We start from the raw sequence: 26,425 nt of genomic DNA on the forward strand, positions 1-26,425 counted from the left end.
GTGTGTGTGTGTGTTTTTGTGTGTGTGTGTGTGTGTTGACAGACAGGGGGAGTTCAGCGGTTCAGATCAAAGCTCCCAAACAGAAGCTGGTGTTTGAAGCCGTCATCAAAGCTCCGGTGAGAAACTTAAAGGACCTACACCATGAATTTTCACTTTTTCTATTTTAAAACCTTTTTTTGGGGTCCCACTGGCACCTTCTATCCTCACAAAGTCCTATTTCTGACCATTGTGTCTTTCTCTGGTTTTGGGAAGACAGAGATGGTTAGGGTTAGGGTTAAACCCTAACCCTAACCCTAACCCTAACCCTTTCCACGGGTTCTCAGAACAGTGCTGTTCTGAGAGTTGATCCGTGTGACGAAAAAAAAAAAAAAATCAAATTATTTTTTTTTCAAAATCTTTTTTTTTTCAAATATTTTTTTTCAAACAATTTTTTTTTCAAAAAAGTTTTTTTTTTAAAAAAAAGCCTGATGAATGCTATGAGTCTTAGCATGTAGCGATGATGTAGCAAAATTTTTCAAAACATTTTTTTTTTACTTTTTTTTTCAAAAACTTTTTTCAAAAAACCTTTTTTTTTTCAAAAAACTTATTTTTTTTTTCAAAAAACTTATTTTTTTTTTCAAAAAACTTCTTTTTTTTCAAAAAACTTCTTTTTTTTCAAAAAACTTTTTTTTTTCAAAAAACTTTTTTTTTTTCAAAAAACTTCTTTTTTTTCTCAAACATTTTTTTTCAAAACATTTTTTTTTTTTTTACTTTTTTTTATACATAAATACAATGCAGGTGGGGTTGATTGTCTAATGTAGATTAACTTTCTGTAATGTCTGGTCTAGCAACGGTCGCCCTGTGTCATTTGACAGTAGGCCTATAACATACAACATAGGCCTACAGTAGGCTCTAATCAGAGATGCAACATTATCCTATTTTTGTATTGGCCCAATATTAACATTATTTGTTGTCAACGTGGGGTCCGGGGAGGAGTGAAGAGGAGGGGAGGGGGGAGGGGTGGAAAAACCCCACTAGATGCGCCCCTGAGCAAACAGAGGCCGTTTTGGTATTGCAGCTGGAGAGCCTCATTATAGTAGAGCTAGAACAAACAAAAAGAATGGTCAGAGTGTTTGTTGAGGGTTAAAACCTGTCTAAGACTCAATTTTGAGCATATATTTATACAAAAAATATAGTTTTAAAAGCATGGTGTAGGCCCTTTAATGAAGTCACTAAAGATACAACATCTCCTGAACCTCCATGTCCTCACTAATACTGTAATACCATGGTGTGTGTGTGTGTGTGTGTGTGTGTGTGTGTGTGTGTGTGTGTGTGTTTGTGTGTGTGTGTGTGTGTGTGTGTGTGTGTGTGTGTGTGTGTGTGTGTGTGTGTGTGTGTGTGTGTGTGTGTGTGTGTGCGACGTGCGTGCGTGTGCGTGTGCGTGTGTGCGTGTGCATGCAGCTCAGAGACAGACAACTGCTGAAGGAGGTGGGGCCAGAGGGGCGGGGCCAAGTCTCTGTCGTCCAAAAGCTGCTTGACGAGGTAAGCAGCCAATCACAGCCTGATGAATGCTATGAGTCTTAGCATGTAGCGATGATGTAGCCAATCACAGCTTGATGAATGCTATGAGTCTTAGCATGTAGCATTGATGTAGCATGTAGCATTGATGTAGCCAATCACAGCCTGATGAATGCTATGAGTCTTAGCATGTAGCGATGATGTAGCCAATCACAGCTTGATGAATGCTATGAGTCTTAGCATGTAGCATTGATGTAGCATGTAGCATGTAGCATGTAGCGTTGATGTCAGCCAGAAACCTCCATTTTGTGAATTAATACTCTACTTCATCTAAACCTTGTGTCTCCATATTTAAACTGCTCTTCATCATACTACATGTTGTGAAGCTTTAGGAGTTCATGTGAGGTTGAAGGTTATGTGATGTTTTTAATTAAGTGTGCCTGCCATGCAACGCAATGGCAAAACACTTATTGTAATCCGCCATACTTAATTAATTAATGATCCCACAAAATTTGGAGCCGTAATAACTGCCGCACGATTTACGCCACCGCCGCGATATATACATCAAAACGTGCGGCTCGGCCGGGAATGGTGTGCTATTACTTTTCTTTCCGATCCGCGTTACCATTGCGACGTAATTCGCAAAAAACGACGCCCAAAAACCCCATTGACTTTGAAAAAACCCTGAAACTTTGGCGCCACATAACTCTGCCATACTTTTGCCTAGCAACGTGATTTAAACTTTAAAATGCACACACAACTTTGGTCTTTTTCCGGCCAATAGGGATGAGCTGTAATTGATTAAGCCCCGCCCCCTCTGTATTCCTATTGGCTGGGCTTTAAACAGCCACTATTCCAGTTCACAGCATGGTACCGTCTTGAAACTTGGTGTCTGGACTTAAACGGCCAATAGGGACTTATTAATTAAGCCCCGCCCCTCTTAAGCCCCGCCCCTATCTTCCTATTGGCTTAGCTTTAAACAGCTATATCTCCAGTTTGCAGCATGGTAACGTCTCGAAACTCGCTGTGTGTACTTACATGGCAAATAGGAATTATCTGTAATTGCTTAAGCCCCACCCCCCTGCCTTCCTATTGGCTGGGCTTTAAACAGCCATTTCTCCACTTCCCAACATGTTGCTGGTCTCAAACTCAGTGGGTGGTCCCACAGTCCCAACGGCTAATCGCTAACAAATGCCTAATGTTTAAAATGATAAAGGGAAAATTCAATGATAATGCTAAAAATGCTAAAGCTAATGCTAATAAAAATGTTTCTAATGATAAAAATGCTAATGTAAAAAATTCTAATAATGATGTTAATGTTAATGCGAAAATGCTAATGCTAACACCAACTGCTATACAAGGTTGCACACACTTAGCGAGCTGCAGGCACACTTAAAATTTCTTAGAAATTTTCTTTTCTAGTATTTATTTATGATTAAATGTATGAAATATTATTTCATCAAGTGTCCTGCAAAGCTTGGCCAACGTGACTCTGGGCGTACAACAAACAAACAAACAAAGATGTAGGCCAGATGTAGACCAGATGTAGGTCAGATATAGACCAGATGTAGACCAGATGTAGACCAGATGTAGACCAGATGTAGGCCAGATGTAGACCAGATGTAGACCAGATGTAGACCAGATGTAGGCCAGATGTAGACCAGATGTAGGCCAGATGTAGACCAGATGTAGGCCAGATGTAGACCAGATGTAGGCCAGATGTAGACCAGATGTAGGCCAGATGTAGACCAGATGTAGGCCAGATGTAGACCAGATGTAGACCAGATGTAGGACAGATGTAGGCCAGATGTAGACCAGATGTAGGACAGGTGTAGGCCAGATGTAGGCCAGATGTAGACCAGATGTAGACCAGATGTAGGACAGGTGTAGGCCAGATGTAGGCCAGATGTAGGACAGATGTAGACCAGATGTAGGCCAGATGTAGGCCAGATGTAGACCAGATGTAGGCCAGATGTAGACCAGATGTAGGCCAGATGTAGGCCAGATGTAGACCAGATGTAGGCCAGATGTAGACCAGATGTAGGCCAGATGTAGACCAGATGTAGGCCAGATGTAGGTCAGATGTAGGCCAGATGTAGACCAGATGTAGACCAGATGTAGGTCAGTCTTGGCGGTGTGACCCTGGGCGTACAACTGATATCTGTGTGGTGTAATGTCCTTACTGTCCACCAGGGGGCAGACCCGTCCTGTGAGGACGGGGTCGGACGACCCGCCCTGGCGGTGGCCGTGCTGAACGGACACCACCAAGTACTTCCTGTTCTGCTGCAGAGAGGAAGTGACATCAACCAGCAGTACGGACCGTAAGAACACACACACACACACACACACACACACACACACACACACACACACACACACACACACACACACACACACACACACACACACACACACACACACACACACACACACACTGTGTAATCACATCATTACAGTATAATCAAGACATTTATTTTTTCTTCCCGACCCATCCCCCCCATTGTCGTCATTGTCCTATCAGTCCACAGAACATTTAAGGTGAATTACAATTATATTTTAAACAATATTTTAAAACTCTAGGATGACAATAGCATGACTGCACTCAATACACACTTTTATCCTTTCACCTTCCATCTCTTGTCTATCATATAGTTGTATCTGATCTAATGTTCTTCTCATCATGCAGGCCTGCAGCAGCAGCAACATGTTGTGTAAGGCGTTCTGAAACCACAGCGTTCACACAGTGTGAGTGAAGAGAGTAAACTGTATTCCTATCAGGTGATGATGAGAGGATGTTTGTGTCAACAGGATGAACAACACAGCTCTGCACGAGGCTGCAGCTCTGGGAGAGAAAGGACTGCTCTGTACTGAGACCCTGCTAGGGTAAGATACCCCATCTCTACTCTCTGTACTGTCTGTCTCTGTATCCATCTATCTGTCTCTATTCTCTATACTGAGACCCTGCTAGGGTAAGATACCCCATCTCTAGTACTGAGACCCTGCTAGGGTAAGATACCCCATCTCTACTCTCTGTACTGAGACCCTGCTAGGGTAAGATACCCCATCTCTATTCTCTACTCTCTGTACTGAGACCCTGCTAGGGTAAGATACCCCATCTCTACTCTCTGTACTGAGACCCTGCTAGGGTAAGATACCCCATCTCTACTCTCTGTACTGAGACCCTGTTAGGGTAAGATACCCCATCTCTACTCTCTGTACTGAGACCCTGCTAGGGTAAGATACCCCATCTCTATTCTATTCTCTGTACTGAGACCCTGCTAGGGTAAGATACCCCATCTCTATTCTACTCTCTGTACTGAGACCCTGCTAGGGTAAGATACCCCATCTCTATTCTCTGTACTGAGACCCTGCTAGGGTAAGATACCCCATCTCTACTCTCTGTACTGAGACCCTGCTAGGGTAAGATACCCATCCATCTGTCTGTCTCTATGAGATACCCCATATATATTCTATTCTCTATCTGAGACCCTGCTAGGGTAAGATACCCCATCCATCTGTCTGTCTCTATGAGATACCCCATATATATTCTATTCTCTATCTGAGACCCTGCTAGGGTAAGATACCCCATCCATCTGTCTGTCTCTATGAGATACCCCATATATATTCTATTCTCTATCTGAGACCCTGCCAGGGTAAGATACCCCATCCATCTGTCTGTCTCTATGAGATACTCATACCCCATATATATTCTCTGTACTGAGACCCTGCTAGGGTGAGATACCCCATCTCTATTCTCTGTTCTCTTTACCGAGGTCCAGTTAGGGTAAGATACCCCAACCATCTGTCTGTCTGTCTCTATGAGATAAACCATATATATTCTATTCTCTATCTGAGACCCTGCTAGGGTAAGATACACCATCTCTATTCTATTCTCTGTACTGAGACCCTGCTAGGGTAAGATACCCCATCTCTATTCTATTCTCTGTACTGAGACCCTGCTAGGGTAAGATACCCCATCTCTATTCTATTCTCTGTACTGAGACCCTGCTAGGGTAAGATATCCCCTCTCTATTCTATTCTCTGTACTGAGACCCTGCTAGGGTAAAATACCCCATCTCTATTCTCTGTACTGAGGGTAAGATACACCAACCATCTATCTGTCTCTATTCTCTGTTCTCTGTACTGAGACCCTGCTAGGGTAAGATACCCCATCTCTACTCTCTGTACTGAGACCCTGCTAGGGTAAGATACCCCATCTCTATTCTATTCTCTGTACTGAGACCCTGCTAGGGTAAGATACCCCATCTCTACTCTCTGTACTGAGACCCTGCTAGGGTAAGATACCCCCTCTCTATTCTATTCTCTGTACTGAGACCCTGCTAGGGTAAGATACCCCATCTCTACTCTCTGTACTGAGACCCTGCTAGGGTAAGATACCCCCTCTCTATTCTATTCTCTGTACTGAGACCCTGTTAGGGTAAGATACCCCATCTCTATTCTCTGTACTGAGACCCTGCTAGGGTAAGATACCCCATCTCTATTCTCTGTACTGAGACCCTGCTAGGGTAAGATACCCCATCTCTATTCTCTGTACTGAGACCCTGCTAGGGTAAGATACCCCATCTCTATTCTCTGTACTGAGACCCTGCTAGGGTAAGATACCCCATCTCTATTCTCTGTACTGAGACCCTGCTAGGGTAAGATACCCCATCTCTATTCTCTGTACTGAGACCCTGCTAGGGTAAGATACCCCATCTCTACTCTCTGTACTGAGACCCTGCTAGGGTAAGATACCCCCTCTCTATTCTATTCTCTGTACTGAGACCCTGCTAGGGTAAGATACCCCATCTCTACTCTCTGTACTGAGACCCTGCTAGGGTAAGATACCCCCTCTCTATTCTATTCTCTGTACTGAGACCCTGTTAGGGTAAGATACCCCATCTCTATTCTCTGTACTGAGACCCTGCTAGGGTAAGATACCCCATCTCTATTCTCTGTACTGAGACCCTGCTAGGGTAAGATACCCCATCTCTATTCTCTGTACTGAGACCCTGCTAGGGTAAGATACCCCATCTCTATTCTCTGTACTGAGACCCTGCTAGGGTAAGATACCCCATCTCTATTCTCTGTACTGAGACCCTGCTAGGGTAAGATACCCCATCTCTATTCTCTGTACTGAGACCCTGCTAGGGTAAGATACCCCATCTCTATTCTCTGTACTGAGACCCTGCTAGGGTAAGATACCCCATCTCTATTCTATTCTCTGTACTGAGACCCTGCTAGGGTAAGATACCCCATCTCTATTCTCTGTACTGAGGGTAAGATACACCAACCATCTATCTGTCTCTATTCTCTGTTCTCTGTACTGAGACCCTGCTAGGGTAAGATACCCCAACCATCTGTCTGTCTCTATAAGATACCCCATCTCTATTCTATTCTCTGTACTGAGACCCTGCTAGGGTGAGATCACTTTTCAACATGGTTCTCATCTTATTGTATTGTTCCTCAGGTCATGTTTAAAACATGGTTCTCATCTTATTGTATTGTTCCTCAGGTCAAGTATAAAACAAGGTTCTTATTTTATCTTATGGTTCTTCAGGTGCAAGGCCAGCTTGAGGAGGAAGAACCGTGGAGGTTTGACCCCGTACGACCTGGCTGTGACCTCTGGCTGTGAGGTCACCATGGCTCTGCTGACCGCCAGGATGGGACAGAATCTACTGGACTCACTGAGGAGGAGGGGTCCCTGAGTGGGGGGTCCCTGAGTGGTCCAGGGGGTCCCTGAGTGGTCCAGGGGGTCCCCCAGTCTACTGGACTCACTGAGGGGGGGTCCCTGAGTTTAAAGGAGTAGTTCACCCCCAAATTATTTTTTTTCTCTATAGATTACTCAAGCCAGAAAAATCATTCTCTTTTGCTACCGGGGGTGGAGTTATGCAGTGGGCGGAGTTATGCAGTGGGACAAAGTCCACATTCCACCATTAATATTAATGGCGAGAGTGTAGTTTTAAATTGATATTTATTTATATTTTTATTTTATTTTTTGCATGATAAATAGGAACATTTTGGAACAAAATGGAGTGAATACAAAGTGAATATTTGTTGAAATGATAAAATAAATCGCTATATGGATTACTAGTCTTGCATAGACGTCTCCTGCTAGACACTGCATTGTGCTGTGATGCGCGGTACGGCCACGATGTGGTGCGGTCATAACGATTTCGATAAGTATAATGAATAAGCTTCAACAAACTAGTTCACATGAACGATATCGATGTAACTAAGATATTTGATTGGGTACATATATTTTAAATGGGCAGAATTACAATTAAAATATATTTTATGTTGAGGGCGAGATTATAGTTCCACAACTTCCTGAACAGTGCGAGGTACCCAAGATGCACTGCTCTCTCTCTCTCTGCCCTCTGCCTGTTTCAGAGGATTAAACTAATTAAAACATGTATTTTCGGGGGGAAACCCCTGTTTTGCAATGTAAATACTGTACTTTTATGTTCCTTTTTATTAATATCACGTAGATGTTTTTCTTTTGGTACTTTAAATGGCAATAATGAGGCTATGAAAAATCTTTTTTTCCCCCCATTCACTTCCATTATAAAAATAGTCTTCCATGGCTTTTTGTCCCACCCTAACAGAGTGACATGTGGTGGGACTTGACAACCATGGAGACTTGAATTCAATATTTTGTATTTGTCACATTCCTAAGAGACAAAATAGTAAATTTACCCCCATCGATTCCGGATGGGTCCCCATAGCCATCTGGAATCAATGGGGGGAAATTCATTGTCTGAAAATCAAATTGTCTGAATGAATGCGAAAAAACACTAAACATATTGAACTCAAGTGTCCGTGGCGTGAGTAAGGGGCAGTGTTGTTTTTGACAACACATTTTGATTTAGTTTTAGTCTTAGTCTTTTGAATAAAATGTCTTTTAGTTTTAGTCATAATTTAGTCACCTGAACAGTTTTAGTTTTAGTCAACTAAATATCGTAAGATTTTAGTCGACTAAATCCACTGTTGTTTTAGTCAACTGTAGAAATGTATTTTGGCAGGACTTGATGGCATCGTAATGAATGGTTTTACACTTGATGGCATCGTAATGAATGGTTTTACACTTGATTGGCTTTTATGCTTGACGTTGAACCTCTTGAACCCCAGCATCCTGTTCTGGGGGAAGGTTAAAGTTGTATTCAGTGATAATGAAAGTGGCCGGGGGTCATCTTGTTCCTTACTGGCCTTACAGCGTGGAAATGTTTAGTTTTTATAGATTATAATGTATTAAAGGTGTATTCAGTGATAATGAAAGTGGCCGGGGGTCATCTTGTTCCTTACTGGCCTTACAGCGTGGAAATGTTTCGTTTTTTATGGATTTTTTACACCATTAAAATGTTCTGGTTTTGATCATTAGACCCAATCACTGAATATCGGTAGGCCTACGTCTCCAGCTTCAGGATATGTATGATACTGATTTACTACGAGACTGTGGCATTTTATGAGTTCAGTAGTTTACAATCTAGGCATTTAGTAGACGTTCTTAATTCAGAGCGACTGTGGTTCTCAAAACTTGTATTTTGACCATCATAACTAAACATCATAACATAACTACAGCCATACTCTACCCTGATTGGTCGAGGACTGGCTGGCCACCTCTGAAAACAGAATCTAGCTATGCTCGTAACACGGGCCATGGTGGAAGTCCTTATATGGTCAGCACACATTCTAGTGAGGAGAATGAATGGCAGATGTACCAATTATATTTTTATTTGAATGAAATACAATCACTGGATATCTTTAACTAAAGGTTAAATAAAATGAGAAGATTGTATTGTTAATCACCTGATTAAATTAAACACATTTAATTTCTATCGTTAATCACCTGATTAACGATTAAATTAAATCATTAAACAGATTACAGAACAAAAACACCACACAGCCAACATTGTGTTTGATTTGTGTTTGATTTATTTGTATCGTTCCCTGGATGAATATGTGTTAAACAAACAAACAAACAAAAGGTTTTCATCGTTCCCTGGATGAATACGTGTTAAACAAACAAACAAAAGGTTTTCATCGTTCCCTGGATGAATACGTGTTAAACAAACAAACAAAAGGTTTTCATGGACGTTCCCTGGATGAATACGTGTTAAACAAACAAACAAAAGGTTTTCATGGACGTTCCCTGGATGAATACGTGTTAAACAAACAAACAAAAGGTTTTCATCGTTCCCTGGATGAATACGTGTTAAACAAACAAACAAAAGGTTTTCATGGAACACAGAAGCTGTGAGGGTGAATTAGAACTGGCTTAACGACGGATCGGATCCATTAGAACTTCAACGGTTCCGGTTCCTTAAAGGTTCCCTCTGAACGGTCTGATTCCTTAAAGGTAGGGTAAGTGATTTCATTCAATTAAAAAAATAACAAAATGGGTCTGATGTTCTGATAATACTACTTACTATAGAGTGTTTGGTCCATATATTTGGACTTCATCCTTATCCCCTGTGAGGAGAAAAAAGTGGACCCTTTAGAGTTATGTGGTGGTCTTTGATATTCATTGTGTTTGTAGCAACATTAAATCCACATAACCAGCTTAGGGTTAGGGTTAGTGATAACGCTAACCCTAGCTAACGCTAACCAGCTCTGATAACAGCCTGATAACAGCCTGATAACTTTAGAGTTATGTGGTGGTCTTTGATATTCATTGTGTTTGTAGCAACATTAAATCCACATAACCATTAGACCTTTAATAATAGGTTAACCCTAACCAGCTCTGATAACAGCCTGATAACATACCTTTAGAGTTATGTGGTGGTCTTTGATATTCATTGTGTTTGTAGCAACATTAAATCCACATAACCAGCTTAGGGTTAGGGTTAGGGTTAGTGATAACGCTAACCCTAACCCTAGCTAACGCTAACCAGCTCTGATAACAGCCTGATAACTTTAGAGTTATGTGGTGGTCTTTGATATTCATTGTGTTTGTAGCAACATTAAATCCACATAACCATTAGACCTTTAATAATAGGTTAACCCTAACCCTAACCAGCTCTGATAACAGCCTGATAACATACCTTTAGAGTTATGTGGTGGTCTTTGATATTCATTGTGTTTGTAGCAACATTAAATCCACATAACCAGCTTAGGGTTAGGGTTAGGGTTAGTGATAACGCTAACCCTAACCCTAGCTAACGCTAACCAGCTCTGATAACAGCCTGATAACAGCCTGATAACTTTAGAGTTATGTGGTGGTCTTTGATATTCATTGTGTTTGTAGCAACATTAAATCCACATAACCAGCTTAGGGTTAGGGTTAGTGATAACGCTAACCCTAACCCTAGCTAACGCTAACCAGCTCTGATAACAGCCTGATAACAGCCTGATAACTTTAGAGTTATGTGGTGGTCTTTGATATTCATTGTGTTTGTAGCAACATTAAATCCACATAACCAGCTTAGGGTTAGGGTTAGTGATAACGCTAACCCTAACCCTAGCCAACGCTAACCAGCTCTGATAACAGCCTGATAACAGCCTGATAACTTTAGAGTTATGTGGTGGTCTTTGATATTCATTGTGTTTGTAGCAACATTAAATCCACATAACCAGCTTAGGGTTAGGGTTAGGGTTAGTGATAACGCTAACCCTAACCCTAGCTAACGCTAACCAGCTCTGATAACAGCCTGATAACAAAACAAAAAGGAAAAAAAGAAAGAAAAAGAAAAAGGTTCTGGAACAGATTCTGGTTTCCATAAGAATGGACTAAATTAGGGAGAAAAAACAAGTACAAAATAATTGTCTATTCCAGGAGTCTTCAACAGGGGGTCTGGAACGCCTAGGGGGTCCTCAGCGTTACTACAGGGGTCCTCCAAATCTTTGTGTGATAGATTCTTTTTTTTTTATATTAACCACTTGAACCCTAGCGTCCATATTCTGAGAACTTTAGCCAAAAGTAGCCGATCTACACGCTGTGAGCTTGTGGATTGTCTATTTTCGGCAAAGAGGTTTGTTGTAGAGGGGAAAAAGAGCAGACTAAGTACAGAGTGAAAGGTCAAGTTTATTAAGTATTGACGGTTCAAGTGGTTAAATATCTGAAAACACAAATTGACATGAATCCAAAACACACTGATGATTGTGCTGTCAAACGATGAAACTATATGGAATCTATGAACAGGTTGTGGGGGTCCCTGCTTCATCTCTCTCTCAGCTAAGGGGTCCCTGCTTCATCTCTCTCTCAACTAAGGGGTCCCTGCTTCATCTCTCTCTCAACTAAGGGGTCCCTGCTTCATCTCTCTCAGCTATAAGGGGTCCCTGCTTCTTGTCTCTCTCAGCTATAAGGGGTCCCTGCTTCTTGTCTCTCTCAGCTATAAGGGGTTCCTGCTTCATCTCTCGCTGAGAGAGATGAAGCAGGGACCCCTTATAGCTGAGAGTCTCAACTAAGGGGTCCCTGCTTCATCTCTCTCTCAGCTATAAGGGGTCCCTGGTCTATTGTAAATGAAGGAGGTCCTCTCAGCTATAAGGGGTCCCTGGTCTATTCTAAATGAAGGGGGTCCTCTCATCGTCGGAGGCGCAGGAAGAAGGCGTGCCTGCACTCGGTGCTTTCCACAGGATAATATTTATCATAAAAGTCCAGGATGATTTCCTCCGTCTGGAAACCAAACTTCTGGTAGAGCAGCATGGCTGGGTTGGAGGCGGAGACATGGAGGGTGACGTCTTTACCCATACAGGTCTGGAACAGAGAGAACCACAACCATGTTATCTATACAGGTCTGGAACATACAGAACCATGTTATCTATACAGGTCTAGAACATAGAGGAACCACACACACACACACACACACACACAGAGCATGGCAGGGTTACTGGCGGAGACATGGAGGGTGATGTCTTTACCCATACAGGTCTAGAACAGAGAGAACCATGAGAACCATGAGAAACCTTATCTATACATGTCTAGAACACAAGGATACACAATAAGGATGGGTCGCGAGCATTATGCAAAACAACTAAAACTAGAAAAGAAAATTTCTAAGAAATTTTAAGTGTGCCTGCAGCTCGCTAAGTCTGTGCAACCTTGTGTAGCGGTTGGTGTTAGCATTAGCGTTATTAACATTAGCATTTTTTTGCATAAACTTTAACATTATTGTTCTTCATATGACACCACCCACATGTCTGTACGACAAACGGTTCACGAGAAAACGGGTCACTTCCTGTTTGGTGAGGGGCACTTCCTGTTTGGCGAAATAGGCCCCAATTAAGTTTAAGGACTCTTAATCTTGTCATTTGACGCAAGATCAAGGGTCACTTCCTGTTTGGTGAGGGGCACTTCCTGTTTGGCGAAATAGGCCAGGATTAATGAATTAAAGCTGCAAGCAGCGATGACCGGGCCCTCGCAGCTCTACCCACGTCACAAGGCCAGCAGCCAATCAGAAACCAAACAGGAAGTCAGCCATTTCGACTAATTAGTGGCGTTTTGGCGCATTTTTGGCCGTTATCACGGGTCGCACTTTAACACCTTCTAAGCCAAGGGGAGCCCCTTAATGTTAAAACCGTACTATATCGCACATCCCCCCAGGGACTCTCAGCCACGTCGCACATTCCCGGACTTTGTCTTTAAAACCGGAATAAAAGCTTTTGATCCGAAAATCGGCGATCGTCTAACCTTCCCTAGTCACCACTCGTGCACTGATGGCTCATGCAGACCGTGCATGAAGCAGAGGTGACGTCAGCGCCTCTCCTTCTCCAAGGCACCTTCCACCCATCCGTTTACTGTCTACACACTCGAGCTCCTCCTGCAGCCATGCTTGGGGCTATGCTAGCGAAACTTTTCAGGTCTGTTCTTCAGTCACACATGGACTATTTGCGGGGACATTTACGTGAAAGGATCGCGCACGCGAAACGCACGGGGACATCGACGATCGGCCAAAACCCCCATTCTATCCCAACGGAGATCGAGAAAATCATGGTGAGTTACTGGCCTGGGGGGAAAAAAAAAAGAAAAAACAGCGGCGCTGTTCAAGATGGAGGGGCTGCGGGGTCATGTTTATAAACATAATATTATGTCTCAGATCACAATACAATAATAGAAATTTCACGGCTAATCTACCAACCCCCATTCTATTTCGGACTGCAACGTGTTAACAACAGTTTTTTGAGAAAAAATTGTTTTGTGAGAAAAAAAAAGTTTTTTGATAAGAAAAGTTTTGAGAGAAAAAATTTTTGAAAAAAAAAATTTGAGAAAAAAAATTTGAGAAAAAAAAAATTTTTGAGAAAAAAAAAAAAAATGACACCAGCCGCGAGTCTGTACGACAAACGGTTCATGAGTTATAGAGGCACTTCCTGTTATAGAGGGGGCGGGGCTTAATCAATTACAGCTCATCCCTATTGGCCGGAAAAAGACCAACGTTGTGTGTGCATTTTAAAGTTTAAATCACGTTGCTAGGCAAAAGTATGGCAGAGTTATGTGGCGCCAAAGTTTCTGGTTTTTTTTCGGAGTCCCCAATTCTAAGTCAATGGGGTTTTTGGGCGTCGTTTTTTGCGAATTACATCGCAATCGTATCGCGGATCGGAAAGAAAAGTAATAGCACACCATTCCCGGCCGAGCCGCACATTTTGATGTATATATTGCGGGGGTGGCGTAAATCGTGCGGCAGTTATTACGTGCTGAAGTTTCCCCCATTCTAAGTCAATGGGGTTTTTTGGCGTCGTTTTTTGCGAATTACGTCGCAATGGTAACGCGGATCGGAAAGAAAAGTAATAGCACCCCATTCCCGGCCGAGCCGCACGTTTTGATGTATATATTGCGGCGGTGGCGTAAATCGTGCGGCACTTATTACGTGCCGAAATTCTGTCGGAACATATATATATACTAGAAAAGAAAATTTCCAAGAAATTTTAAGTGTGCCTGCAGCTCGCTAAGTCTGTGCAACCTTGTGTAGCGGTTGGTGTTAGCATTAGCGTTAAATTTTTTAACATTAGCATTTTTTGCATAAGCTTTAACATTATGGTTCTTCATATGACACCACGCACAGCCATTTCGACTAATTAGTGGTGTTTTGGCGCATTTTCGGCCGTTATCACGGGTCGCACTTTAACGAGTTTTTTTTAGAAAAAATTGTTTTGTGAGAAAAAAAAAAAAATTGAGAAAAAAAAAAGTTTTTTGTGAAAAAAAGTTTTTTGAGAAAAAAAAGAATTTTTGAGAAAAAAAATTATTTTGAGAAAAAAAAAATTAAGAAAAAAAAAATTGAGAAAAAAATTTTTTTGAGAAAAAGATAATTTTGAGAAAAAAAACATTTTGAGAAAAAAAAATGTTTGAGAAAAAAAAATTTGAGAAAAAATTTTTTTTGAGAAAAAAAAAATTGAGAAAAAAAAATTTGAGGAAAATAAAATTTTTTTGAGAAAAAAAAATTGAGAAAAAAATTTGAGAAAAAAAATTTTTTGAGAAAAAAAACATTTTGAGAAAAAAAAATTAGAGAAAAAAAAAAATTGAGAAAAAAAAAATGTTTGAGAAAAAAAAAATTTTGAGAAAAAAAAATTTTTGAAAAAAAATTTTTTGAGAAAAAAAAATTGAGAAAAAAAAGATTTTGAGAAAAAAAAAATTTGAGAAAAAAAATTTTGAGAAAAAAAAATTGAGAAAAAAAAATTTTGAGAAAAAAAAGGTTTTTGAGAAAAAAAAAATATTTTGAGAAAAAAAAATTGAGAAAAGGGTTAGGGTTAGGATAAGAAAAGTAATAGCACACCATTCCCGGCCGAGCCGCACATTTTGATGTATATATTGCGGGGGTGGCGTAAATTGTGCGGCAGTTATTACGAGCAGAAATTTGCAAGAACATGACTTACTTACTGACTGGCGGATTACAATAAGTGTTTTGCCATTGCATGGCAGGCACACTTAATGAGAACTTTATTTCAGAGTGACACATCAGCAGGTCCATATGAAAATAAAAAACATACAAATACATGAAAAAAGTACAAAAGTGAAAAAAGTTAAAAACTCTAATATAAAAATGTGCGCCAATGGCACCATAGTCTGGATGTGAACCGGACAGAGCTGCGTCTTGGGTTACATATAACCGCAATTATATCATTGTCAGACACAGCCACTCTGCACATGAAGTGTCTAAGTAGGGCAGGGCAAGTGGGTACCCCCACACTTACCTAACCCAGATAGATAGATAGATAGATAGATAGATAGGTAGATAAGTAGATAGGTAGATAGATAGATAGATAGATAGATAGATAGATAGATAGATAGGTAGATAGATAGATAGATAGATACCCGTCCGTTAAATTTTAATCATACCGGTCATGGTGACCGGCAATTAAAAATCCTAGCGCGATCGCTGGTGTGTATATATCAGATGGTAGATCATAAGGTGTGTGTATATATATATATATATATATATATATATATATATATATATATATTAGACCTGTATCAGATGGTAGATCATAAGGTGTGTGTATATATATATATATATATATATATATATATATATATATATATATATATATATATATTAGACCTGTATCAGATGGTAGATCATAAGGTGTGTATATATATATATATATATATATATATATATATATATATATATATATATATATATATTAGACCTGTATCAGATGGTAGATCATAAGGTGTGTGTGTATATATATATATATATATATATATATATATATATATATATATATATATATATATATATATATATATTAGACCTGTATCAGATGGTAGATCATAAGGTGTGTATATATATATATATATATATATATTAGACCTGTATCAGATGGTAGATCATAAGGTGTGTATATATATATATATATATATATATATATATATATATATATATATATATATATATTAGACCTGTATCAGGTGGTGGATCATAAGGTGTGTATATATATATATATTAGACCTGTATCAGGTGGTAGATCATGAACGTAGCGATGCCGGCTCTCCTCCACTCAGGATGGACGAACAGGAAGGAGACGTAGGCCTCGTTGTACTTGACGTCAGGAACCATGAAACCAAACCCGATCACAACCTTCTTATAAAGGACCACCACACTGAAGTCTGGATACTGGAGGCACTCTGAGAGGTCCACTCCTGATGAGCACACACACACACACACACACACACACACACACACACACACACACACACACACACACACACACACACACACACACACACACACACACACACACACACACACACACACACACACACTAGAGTTAATGAAAACCTTCTTATAGAGGACCGCCACACTGAAGTCTGGGTACTGGAGGCACTCTGAGAGGTCTAGGCCTGTCAGTTTGCCTCTAAAATCCCATTCGAATTTCATTCATTCATTTTTATAAGTTTTCGAAAATAGTGGAATATGTCATATAATATATTAATGTATAGTTTGTTTGTTTTTTCTTTTTTTATATATATATATTTTATTAAATGTATAGTTGGAAAATAATAAGCACATTATGTGCGCAAATTCAGATGCTATAACAGGCTGGGAAAAAAGCTAAGCTACAAGCCCTAATTACATTGCATCATTGACAAGCTGTGGGCTTGTAGATCAGCGGAGGCGGGGCTAGCAGCTAAATAGCTTGTTTAGACAGCGTGTGTTCTTCCCAGCGTACCAGAACAGAACAGTGCAACGAGAGAGAAGAGCAGATCATAAAAGCCAGCTCCTCTACGTTACTGACAGACAAATATTACATTAGTCTTTGGCTGTCCGCTGTTGTCATAAGTTTCTTAAATGTTACTAAGCTTGGAAACAGCAGGAGAAATAGCCAAGTAGCTAAGCTAACCAGCTAATACTATGAGGACTCGGAGAAGAGGAGAGGAGAGGAGAAAGCCTGAAAAGCGTCTTTTTACCGTTGATGGACTTGATGCCATATAGTTTTCTGTTGCACACCCAACAGAAACAGGGACCTGAATTGCTTTCCTGTGTCAAACGTTTCATCCAGCCAAACACAGCTAAAAGTCCACCCATGTTAAAACAAGGTGGGGGATGCTATACAGTACTGTTAGTTAGCTGCATTAGTATAGAGTGAAAGGGCAGAGGAGGGCTCCGGACTGCAGCGCTGCAAACGGAGGGTGTCGGGTTGTTAAGATTAAAATGTTTAACACGGTATAGATATCATTTTCAGTGTTAAACGTCAATGCCATACTGTACCAGGGACAAATAGCTACAGTAATCCTCGCAAGGAGATCTGTCCGCTGCAGGTCACAATGCCCTAACCCTAACCCTAACCCTAACCCTAACCCTAACCCTAACCCAGGACACTTTGATAAAGATCTGTCCGCTGCAGGTCACCCTAACCCTAACCCTAACCCAGGACACTTTGATAAAGATTTGTCCGCTACAGGTCACCCTAACCCTAACCCTAACCCAGGACACTTTGATAAAGATCTGTCCGCTGCAGGTCACAATGCCCAGGACACTTTGATAAAGATCTGTCCGCTGCAGGTCACAATGCCCAGGACACTTTGATAAAGATCTGTCCTCTGCAGGTCACAATGCCCAGGACACTTTGATAAAGATCTGTCCGCTGCAGGTCACAATGCCCAGGACACTTTGATAAAGATCTGTCCGCTGCAGGTCACAATGCCCAGCCTAACCCTAACCCTAACCCAGGACCCTTTGATAAAGATCTGTCCGCTGCAGGTCACCCTAACCCTAACCCAGGACACTTTGATAAAGCAAAAGAAAACATTCTACGTCCTTGCTTCTGAGTCCACTTGACTCAGTCACAACACCATCTCCTGATACCTTGTTATGCTTAATTGTCCAATCAGAATGTGACTAATGTATTCTGTAACTCCATATATCTGTGAAATCATTATGCTTTTGAGAGAGAGATACTATGGGTGAAAATGCTCTATACTGTACTTGTACCGTACAATTTAAACTCTGACTATATTTTCAATACAACTATATAGAAAACGGACTTGTACACTGTGTGGACTCCTCTTATTTTGTGAGACTCTAACTGTGATTTTATTCTGTGGGTAGAAGCCGAGTCTTCTTGTGAAAGGATAAAATTCTAAAGGAATTACAAATATGGGAATTAAACCAAAATCCCATCACGGGTGTCCCACACACAAAGTGCTGTGGCATAACTTTGTGTCCACTGCACGTGCATGTACAAACGTAATTGGTGATCATTTGTGACTTGATGAAAGCATTTATTTTCGCAATGGGAGGTCAGGAAAAACGTTTTTTGTTTATTTATTTTTTTATATAAACTTTTTTTTTCTTTTTACATTTCGAATAGTAATTGAAGTATTCGACTTTCATCCATTTCTTTAATATTCGAATTATAGTCGAAAAACTTCATTCTGAAAGGCCTAGAGAGGTCCACTCCTGATGAGCGAGCGCGGGCACGCACGCACACACACACACACACACACGCACGCACGCACACACACACACGCACTAGACTTGTGACGTGAGGTAAGCCAGCATGAGAGACAGATGAGATGATATACTCACATACTCACTACTCACATACAGTATGCTGCTGCGGAGCCCAGGTTCCTAGAGTTTAACTTGCGGTTTCCAAAGTGTGTTCATTGTTTAAGTCACAGCATGGTTTAAGTATCATAAATACTGTGGCTAATGTATTGTTTTTCATTCACGTGGGTCCGTGTTTACTTTAGACTACAGTTTGGAACGGCATAACAGAAGTCATGGCAGCTGGGTTACAATAGAAAATGACTTCCTCTAAAACCGGGCGATTTCAAAATAAGAGACACGTTGTGACGGTCCGCCCCTAACGCAACGCAATTCTCCCGTCACTTCATTCACAAAACGTTTACTCCCATTCACAACTCCAGTCAGCCAATCGCCTCCCTTTCATCTCCGCAGCGCTACAACGCGCGTCATCTTCAAATGAGGAAATCACTCACCGCTCTGGTGCTCTGTGTCTTGCAAACAACAGAAGCGGCGGTGTCCGTCTGTTTGTTATAGCCTACAGCCTACATGACGATCCTTCCTCAACACGGGGAGATAATGATAGCATCCGTGCCTTAGTTTGATCGCGAGTAAAAGTCCGCGACGGCGAGGTGTTTAGTGGAGCGACATCATCGTCAGGATCGTGTGGAGCGTGGGGACCGGAGGCTACTCGCAGTACGAGGACGTCGGGGGAAGACGGTGAATACAGAACCCGGCCATTAATCCAGGTGGATTCGCCATACACTTCGCCACGGCACCGAGGTACTGTACAGTTAACAGAGCGGCGGTCTTTCGAAGAGGACGCTTGCGCTAAGAGTGCCAACAGCAGGAGATCTGAATGGGTGGGGAGTTGAGTTTGTCTGGTTGTTCATTTTCTTTATTTTCTTTATTGGTCCTTTGGGGATTTCATTATTTTGGGTTCAGAGTGAAACAAGCGGAGTTGAATGAAAACAAACTGAACTGCATGAAAGCAAACTGAACTGAACTATTTTTGTTTAAATAAATCCTGCCAAAGGTGTTTTTTCTGTTGAAACAAAGACTCTGCGTGTTGTCCTTTTGAACTGCTTTATTATTGATGTGTTTGGTCCATTTCTATGTGATTTGTTGCTGTGCATACAAGGTCATTGGTACATTGTGGTGTGTGGTATGTTGTAAAAAGATACAATTTATGGGTTCATGGTACTGATCGCATGTAATCCATGTGGAGGTTTGCTGCAAACTTTAAGTGTACATTTCTATTTAAAAATTGTCGGATGAGAAGCCGGCTGGCACCCCAAAAACTGAAAACTTAAAGGGCAATCCGCTACAGAAAATGGCACCCCAGATTTAAAAGGAATTTCAAGCACACCAGTCTCTATCGTGGAGAGATAAAATAAACGGACATCACAACCCTGGAAAACGTCAAAATCACACAACAAGGACAACAAAGTGGGAAAAAAACGCATTAAAGGACAACTGAAAGTGAAAAAAAAACGCATTAAAGGACAACTGAAAGTGAAAAAAAAACGCATTAAAGGACAACTGAAAGTGAAAAAAAAACGCATTAAAGGACAACTGAAAGTGAAAAAAAAACGCATTAAAGGACAACTGAAAGTGAAAAAAAAGACACATTAAAGGACAACTGGACGCAAAACAAATTTATTTTCTTTCCCTCGCAAAAACAACCAACAAACCAACAAACAATCAAAAAACCTCTTTACCCTCATTTCAGTCATTTATATCAAACAAAATGGCGGATTTCATTGGACGCTTGCGGCGTTTGAGGACGTCTGTTACAGACACTGTACTACAGGTGCCTACAAGCAGACAAGTAGTTTTTCAAGAGAATTTGTCAAACCCCACACAACAGCCGCTTCCTGTTGACGGTCAGGTGGTTGTACAGAGCGTTTCAGCTCCCTCGACACCACCACCATCGCCCCCTGTTGACAGGCAGGAAGTCATACAGGGTGGTTCATCTTCCCCGGCACCACCGGCGCCCTCTGTTGGTGACCAAAGTGTGGTACAAATTGAACCACCTTCTGCTGTACCAGTGGTATCCCCAGTGGTACACATTGAACCACCTCCTTCATCATCACTGGTGCCCCCTGTTGTACAGGTGGAATCACTTCCTATTGTGCAACCAGCGCCCCCTGCAGGCAGTCAGGAGGACATACTGGCTGGTTTATCAGCCTCTGGCCATACAGAGCCCCCTATGGAGGATCAGAGTTACAGGAGAGGTCTGGGTTATTCAATGCAAACAAACATGGATGACGTGGATCTCTGGGAGAACACAGAGACACTGGATGAGACAGGCTCACCGGACCACAATCTACTGATGCAAATAATGCATAGCGTGCAAACTCTGGAACGCTCAATGGTTAACCTGACCTTGAAAATGAGGGAGTTGCATTCTGAACAGCAATTTAATAAAAGGACAGGTTTGACTCAGACTCAAACACTGAGAGGCATCAAACAGGCCATTGAAAATAAGCCAGAGTGTGGTGGTCAAGTCATGAAGGACTTGTTGGACAAAAACATTGAGTACCTCAGGGTTCAGATAAAGGACACCTTAAAATGGAGAATGAATAAGCTACATATTGATGTCCTGAAGGACCTACAGGAGGTTATGACCCCCATGGCTGTAACAATGACTCAGTTGCAGGATGAGACAATGGCATGCAGCCAGGAGTTAAAGTGTGTGGTGGAAGAGTTGACGCTTGTAAAACAAAATACCCTCCCCCTAAGCCCAACCCTTTCAACTACTGCAGTACAGACTGTCCAGATGGACCAGTCCCCCATCCTACCACCTATGGGACAGACACGCCCTCAACTACAATCCACCATGATCATTGGTGGTTTGCCGGATCAAATATCCTCACCAGTGGAGTCCTCGGAAGTAAGGGGACGGTTCATGGGGAAAAGTCCCATAAAGTTGCAGTTCCCATGCTTTGGGAGGATGGAGGATGGCAATGATCCTCTATTATATCTGGAACGATGCCAGGACTATCTCTGTCTGAACCCACTGTCGGAGGAGGAGATTCTAGCTGCTATGAGGAGTGTCCTACATGGAACGGCAAGGGACTGGTGGGACGTCATGAGACTAGAGACACAAACGTGGAAAGAATTTGAGACCAAGTTCCTTTTCGCCTTCCTGTCGGAAGACTACATGGATGAGCTGGAGGAAAGGATAAAGACTCAGGTACAAGGAGAGGAGGAAAGCATAAGAGATTTTGCTTATCGATATCGATCACTCTGTCACCGCTGGAAATCAGACATCACCGAAGCGAAGATAATACAACTCCTCCTGAAAAACATACACCCTCAGTTGGCTGGTCAGCTGAGGAGCAGCAGGGTGTCCACGGTTGATGAGCTGGTTAGGCTGGGACAGCAGCTGGAAAAGGATTGGGGAAAACAACAACAGCAGCAGAGGTACACTGCCACCCCAAATCCAGCCCAGACGGTTAGCCAGACTCGTCAGGGGTCTCAGCAGCTATCTTCCCAACCAGCAGCAGCAAAATCCAATCAGCAAGCGGCACCCAAGGCACCATTCTGTTGGCGGTGTAAGGGCACCCATCCACCCTACTCCTGTCCTCAATACAAACCTAAGGACAATAAATCTGCTAATTACAACCAGCAACAACAGCAGCCAAGATCTACAGAGAACACTCCTACTTTGAGTGCTATGTCTCACCTGCAGCCAGGATTATCAACTTCTCCTTTCTCGTCTGCCAGGCCTTATCCACAACAGTTGTTTGTGACATTGACCATCGGTCTGGAAAAAAGGAAAGCTATGATGGACACAGGGTCGTCTTACACCCTTCTGAATGAAGAAATGTGGCGTGCTGTCAAGCCTCAAGATGCGACTCTGATTCCGTGGTCAGGAAATCCCCTTTACTTGGCAGATGGTGGAGGGAGATGGCCACTAGGATGGCAGGAGTTGGCACTCACCTTACAGGGTCAAACTTGCACCTTACCTGTGGTGGTGTTATCCTCAGAAGCCTTAGCTTGCCCTGTTGTCTTGGGTTTGGACTTCATGTGCATCATTGGCTTGCAGATGGACATGGGACAAAATCTGTACTGGTTCAATTCCAACAACGACAGTAAGTACTCCTTTGAGAGAGAAATAAGCAATCCTGCTGGATGGAGTTGGAAGGGACAACTCTGCTTCTTCTCTGCCACCAACCCTAGAGCTTCAGTTACCTCTCCTGAGGCTATCCTGGATGCAGAGCTCTTACGGAAGGTAATGGAAGGAGCCCAACTAGAGGCAGCAGGAAAGAGCTGTCTATTTGATCAGCTACAGGAGAATGCTGATGTGTGTACTTCTCGCTTGGGCTCTACTGGTGTTCTCACACACAAAATCCTTGTCACACAAGGTGTGCCAATAAAGCAGAGACCTTATCGACTGTCCCCAGCTAAACTTCAGGTGATGAAGGAGCTTATTGAGGAGATGTTTGAGATGGATATCATTGAGCCATCGTCCTCAGCATGGTCTTCCCCAGTAGTCCTCATCCCTAGGAAAGACAGAAAACCAAGGTTCTGTGTGAACTACATCAAACTCAATGCCGTAACCTACACTGACGCTTATCCATTACCTACCATTCAAGAAATCCTGGACTCCCTAGCTGGCTCAGTGATCTTCTCAAGTATCGACTTGAATAATGGCTACTGGCAATGCAGGATGGACCAGGACAGTATTGACAAGACTGCTTTTGCTTCTCCCCTTGGACTCTTCCAGTTCAAAGTCATGCCGTTTGGACTCAAGAATGCTCCAGCGACATTCCAACGGTTAATGGAGATGACTTTGGGAGAGCTCCGGGGAAGCATCTGTTTCGTCTATTTAGACGACATCATCATTTACTCTGCTTCCTGTGAACAGCATTACTTGGATATCCAGGCTGTTCTGGATACACTAAGATCTGCCAACCTCACAGTGAACATGAAGAAGAGCAAGTTCTTCCAGACATCGCTGCGGTTCTTAGGCCACATGGTCTCAGCAGCTGGAATTCAAGTGGACTCTGAGAAGGTGAAGGCTGTGGAGGACTTCCCAGTGCCGACAAACCTGAAAGCCGTACAACGATTTCTAGGGATGTCTGGGTGGTACCACCGTTTTGTACCGAACTTCTCTGAGGTTGCAGACCCATTGAACAACCTTAAACGGAAAGGAGTCAAATTCAGGTGGACCCCGGAATGCCAACGTTCCTTTGAAACCCTGAAGAAACACCTGGTTTCTCCACCCATCCTGGGACATCCTAACTTCAACCTGCCCTTTGTGGTGTATACGGATGCCAGTGATGTCGGTCTCGGGGCCGTGCTGGTCCAACAAACTGGCTTAGGCTCTGAAGAGGTGCTGGCTTATGGAAGCAGAAGCCTGAATAAGGCTGAAAGGAACTACTCTGCCACCGAAAAAGAGTGTCTGGCTGTTGTATGGGCATTGGAGAAATGGCGGTACTATCTGGAATGTCGAGCCTTCACTGTAGTGACCGATCACTCCTCGTTGGTCTGGATGTTTAAAGCACAGAAGCCCAGTACACGCCTCACTCGATGGGTCCTTCGTCTTCAGGAATTCACCTTTAACGTTGAGTATCGTAAGGGAAAGTATAACACCGTTCCCGATGCTCTGTCCAGAGCACCCAGTGACACCTCTGGTGATGAGCCCACCGCATTTGCCACCATGATGTCTGTAAAGGGAGAACCTATCAAGGAACTTCCCATATCTGATGAGGAGATTTGGAAAGCTCAACAAGAGGACCCGGAGATACAGAAGATCTACGAGTCAATCATGGGGGAGGGGGAGCTCACTGTGAATGAATCCATCAAGTTCACCATCCTGGAGGATAAAGTCTACCGTGTTGTGCAGCTTCCCCATAAAACCCTCTATCAGGTCTACATACCTGTCTGTCTCCGGAAGCCTCTCCTTCAGATGTCCCATGATGATACCATCTCAGGTCATTTGGGAAGGTACAAGACTTACAAGAGGATGCACACATTGGTGTACTGGCCGGGATTGAGTTTGGAGGTAAAAACCTATGTGCAGAACTGTGAGACCTGTCAAAAGTTCAAACCAGAGAGTCGCAAGGTAGCAGGGAAGCTACAGCAGACTGTGGTTGAGAGTCCATGGGAGATGATTGGAGTGGATTTCATGGGCCCGTTTCCGCGGAGTTCTAAAGGCAACGTGTACCTTGTAGTCTTCGTGGACTATTTCACTCGCTGGGTGGAGCTATACCCACTGAGAAAAGCCACAGCGGAAACGGTGTCTAAAGTTCTCACTGAAGAAATCCTCACAAGGTGGGGAGTCCCTCGTTATATCATTTCGGACCAGGGATCGCAGTTCATCTCTGCAGTTTTCAAGGAAACCTGTGCCAAATGGAACCTGCGGCAGAAGATGACAACAGCATATCATCCCCAAACCAATCTCACAGAAAGGGTCAACAGGAACCTTAAACCCATGATTGCATCCTACGTCGATAACAACCATAAACAGTGGGACAAGCACCTTCCTAATTTCCGTTTTGCCCTGAATTCGTCTGTTCACGAAACCACCGGTGTCACTCCGGCTGAATTGAATCTGGGCAGGACCCTCAAAAGTCCTCTGGATGTGATGCTGCAACCCTGGAGTCCTTCTCCAGAGTGCCCGGCCTACAAGAATGTGACCGAACTGAAGGAGCTCCAGGTCTTTGTACAGGAAAATGTACAGAAAGGACGCATTCGTCAGAAACGAAACTACGACAAAAAACGTCGAGACCTGATGGTGAAAGACAACGACCGAATTTGGCTAAGATCTCATCCGTACTCTAAGGCAGAGAAGTCATTCACTGCAAAGCTGGCACCCAAATGGCTTGGACCTTATAGGGTGATCTCCCAGGTGGGGCCAGTTAACGTTGACGTCGTCTTGGAGGACACGGGTGAGGATCGGAAAGTAGTCCATGTCTCCAGGCTTAAGCCTTGTTACCCCTCAGCACAGGAGTTGGAAAAGCTTGAACGCCAACAGGTGTTGGATATCTTCAATGAAGAGAGTGACGAGGAAGAGTTCCTGGGATTCTCCAGCCCCTTGTCTGAGAGTGGTTAAGAAGAAGAAATAAAACAAAGACGTTTTCCTGCATACGTGCAGTTTTTCTAAGGGGGGGGGAGTGTGACGGTCCGCCCCTAACGCAACGCAATTCTCCCGTCACTTCATTCACAAAACGTTTACTCCCATTCACAACTCCAGTCAGCCAATCGCCTCCCTTTCATCTCCGCAGCGCTACAACGCGCGTCATCTTCAAATGAGGAAATCACTCACCGCTCTGGTGCTCTGTGTCTTGCAAACAACAGAAGCGGCGGTGTCCGTCTGTTTGTTATAGCCTACAGCCTACATGACGATCCTTCCTCAACACGGGGAGATAATGATAGCATCCGTGCCTTAGTTTGATCGCGAGTAAAAGTCCGCGACGGCGAGGTGTTTAGTGGAGCGACATCATCGTCAGGATCGTGTGGAGCGTGGGGACCGGAGGCTACTCGCAGTACGAGGACGTCGGGGGAAGACG

The 26,425-nt window shown here is 42.7% G+C and overlaps 1 protein-coding gene across 2 annotated transcripts in view; it reads right to left on the reverse strand.

The window, feature by feature from the left end:
• Window positions 1–11,917: 11,917 nt before the first annotated feature.
• The window catches only part of kat14 (lysine acetyltransferase 14), a 57,656-nt gene continuing 43,148 nt past the window's right edge, over window positions 11,918–26,425 (reverse strand). For both annotated transcript variants that reach the window (XM_080721871.1, XM_080721870.1), the window contains exons 14-15: window positions 16,383–16,573; window positions 11,918–12,193 (exon numbers count right to left, since the gene is read on the reverse strand). In XM_080721871.1, the coding sequence (XP_080577997.1) occupies window positions 12,020–12,193; window positions 16,383–16,573 (365 nt within the window). In that variant the 3' untranslated portion in view covers window positions 11,918–12,019. The remainder of the gene's footprint in view (window positions 12,194–16,382; window positions 16,574–26,425) is intronic.

The sequence above is a fragment of the Nannobrachium achirus genome, assembly GCF_963921795.1.
Source record: "Nannobrachium achirus genome assembly, chromosome: 3".
Classification (NCBI taxonomy): Eukaryota; Metazoa; Chordata; class Actinopteri; order Myctophiformes; family Myctophidae; genus Nannobrachium; species Nannobrachium achirus.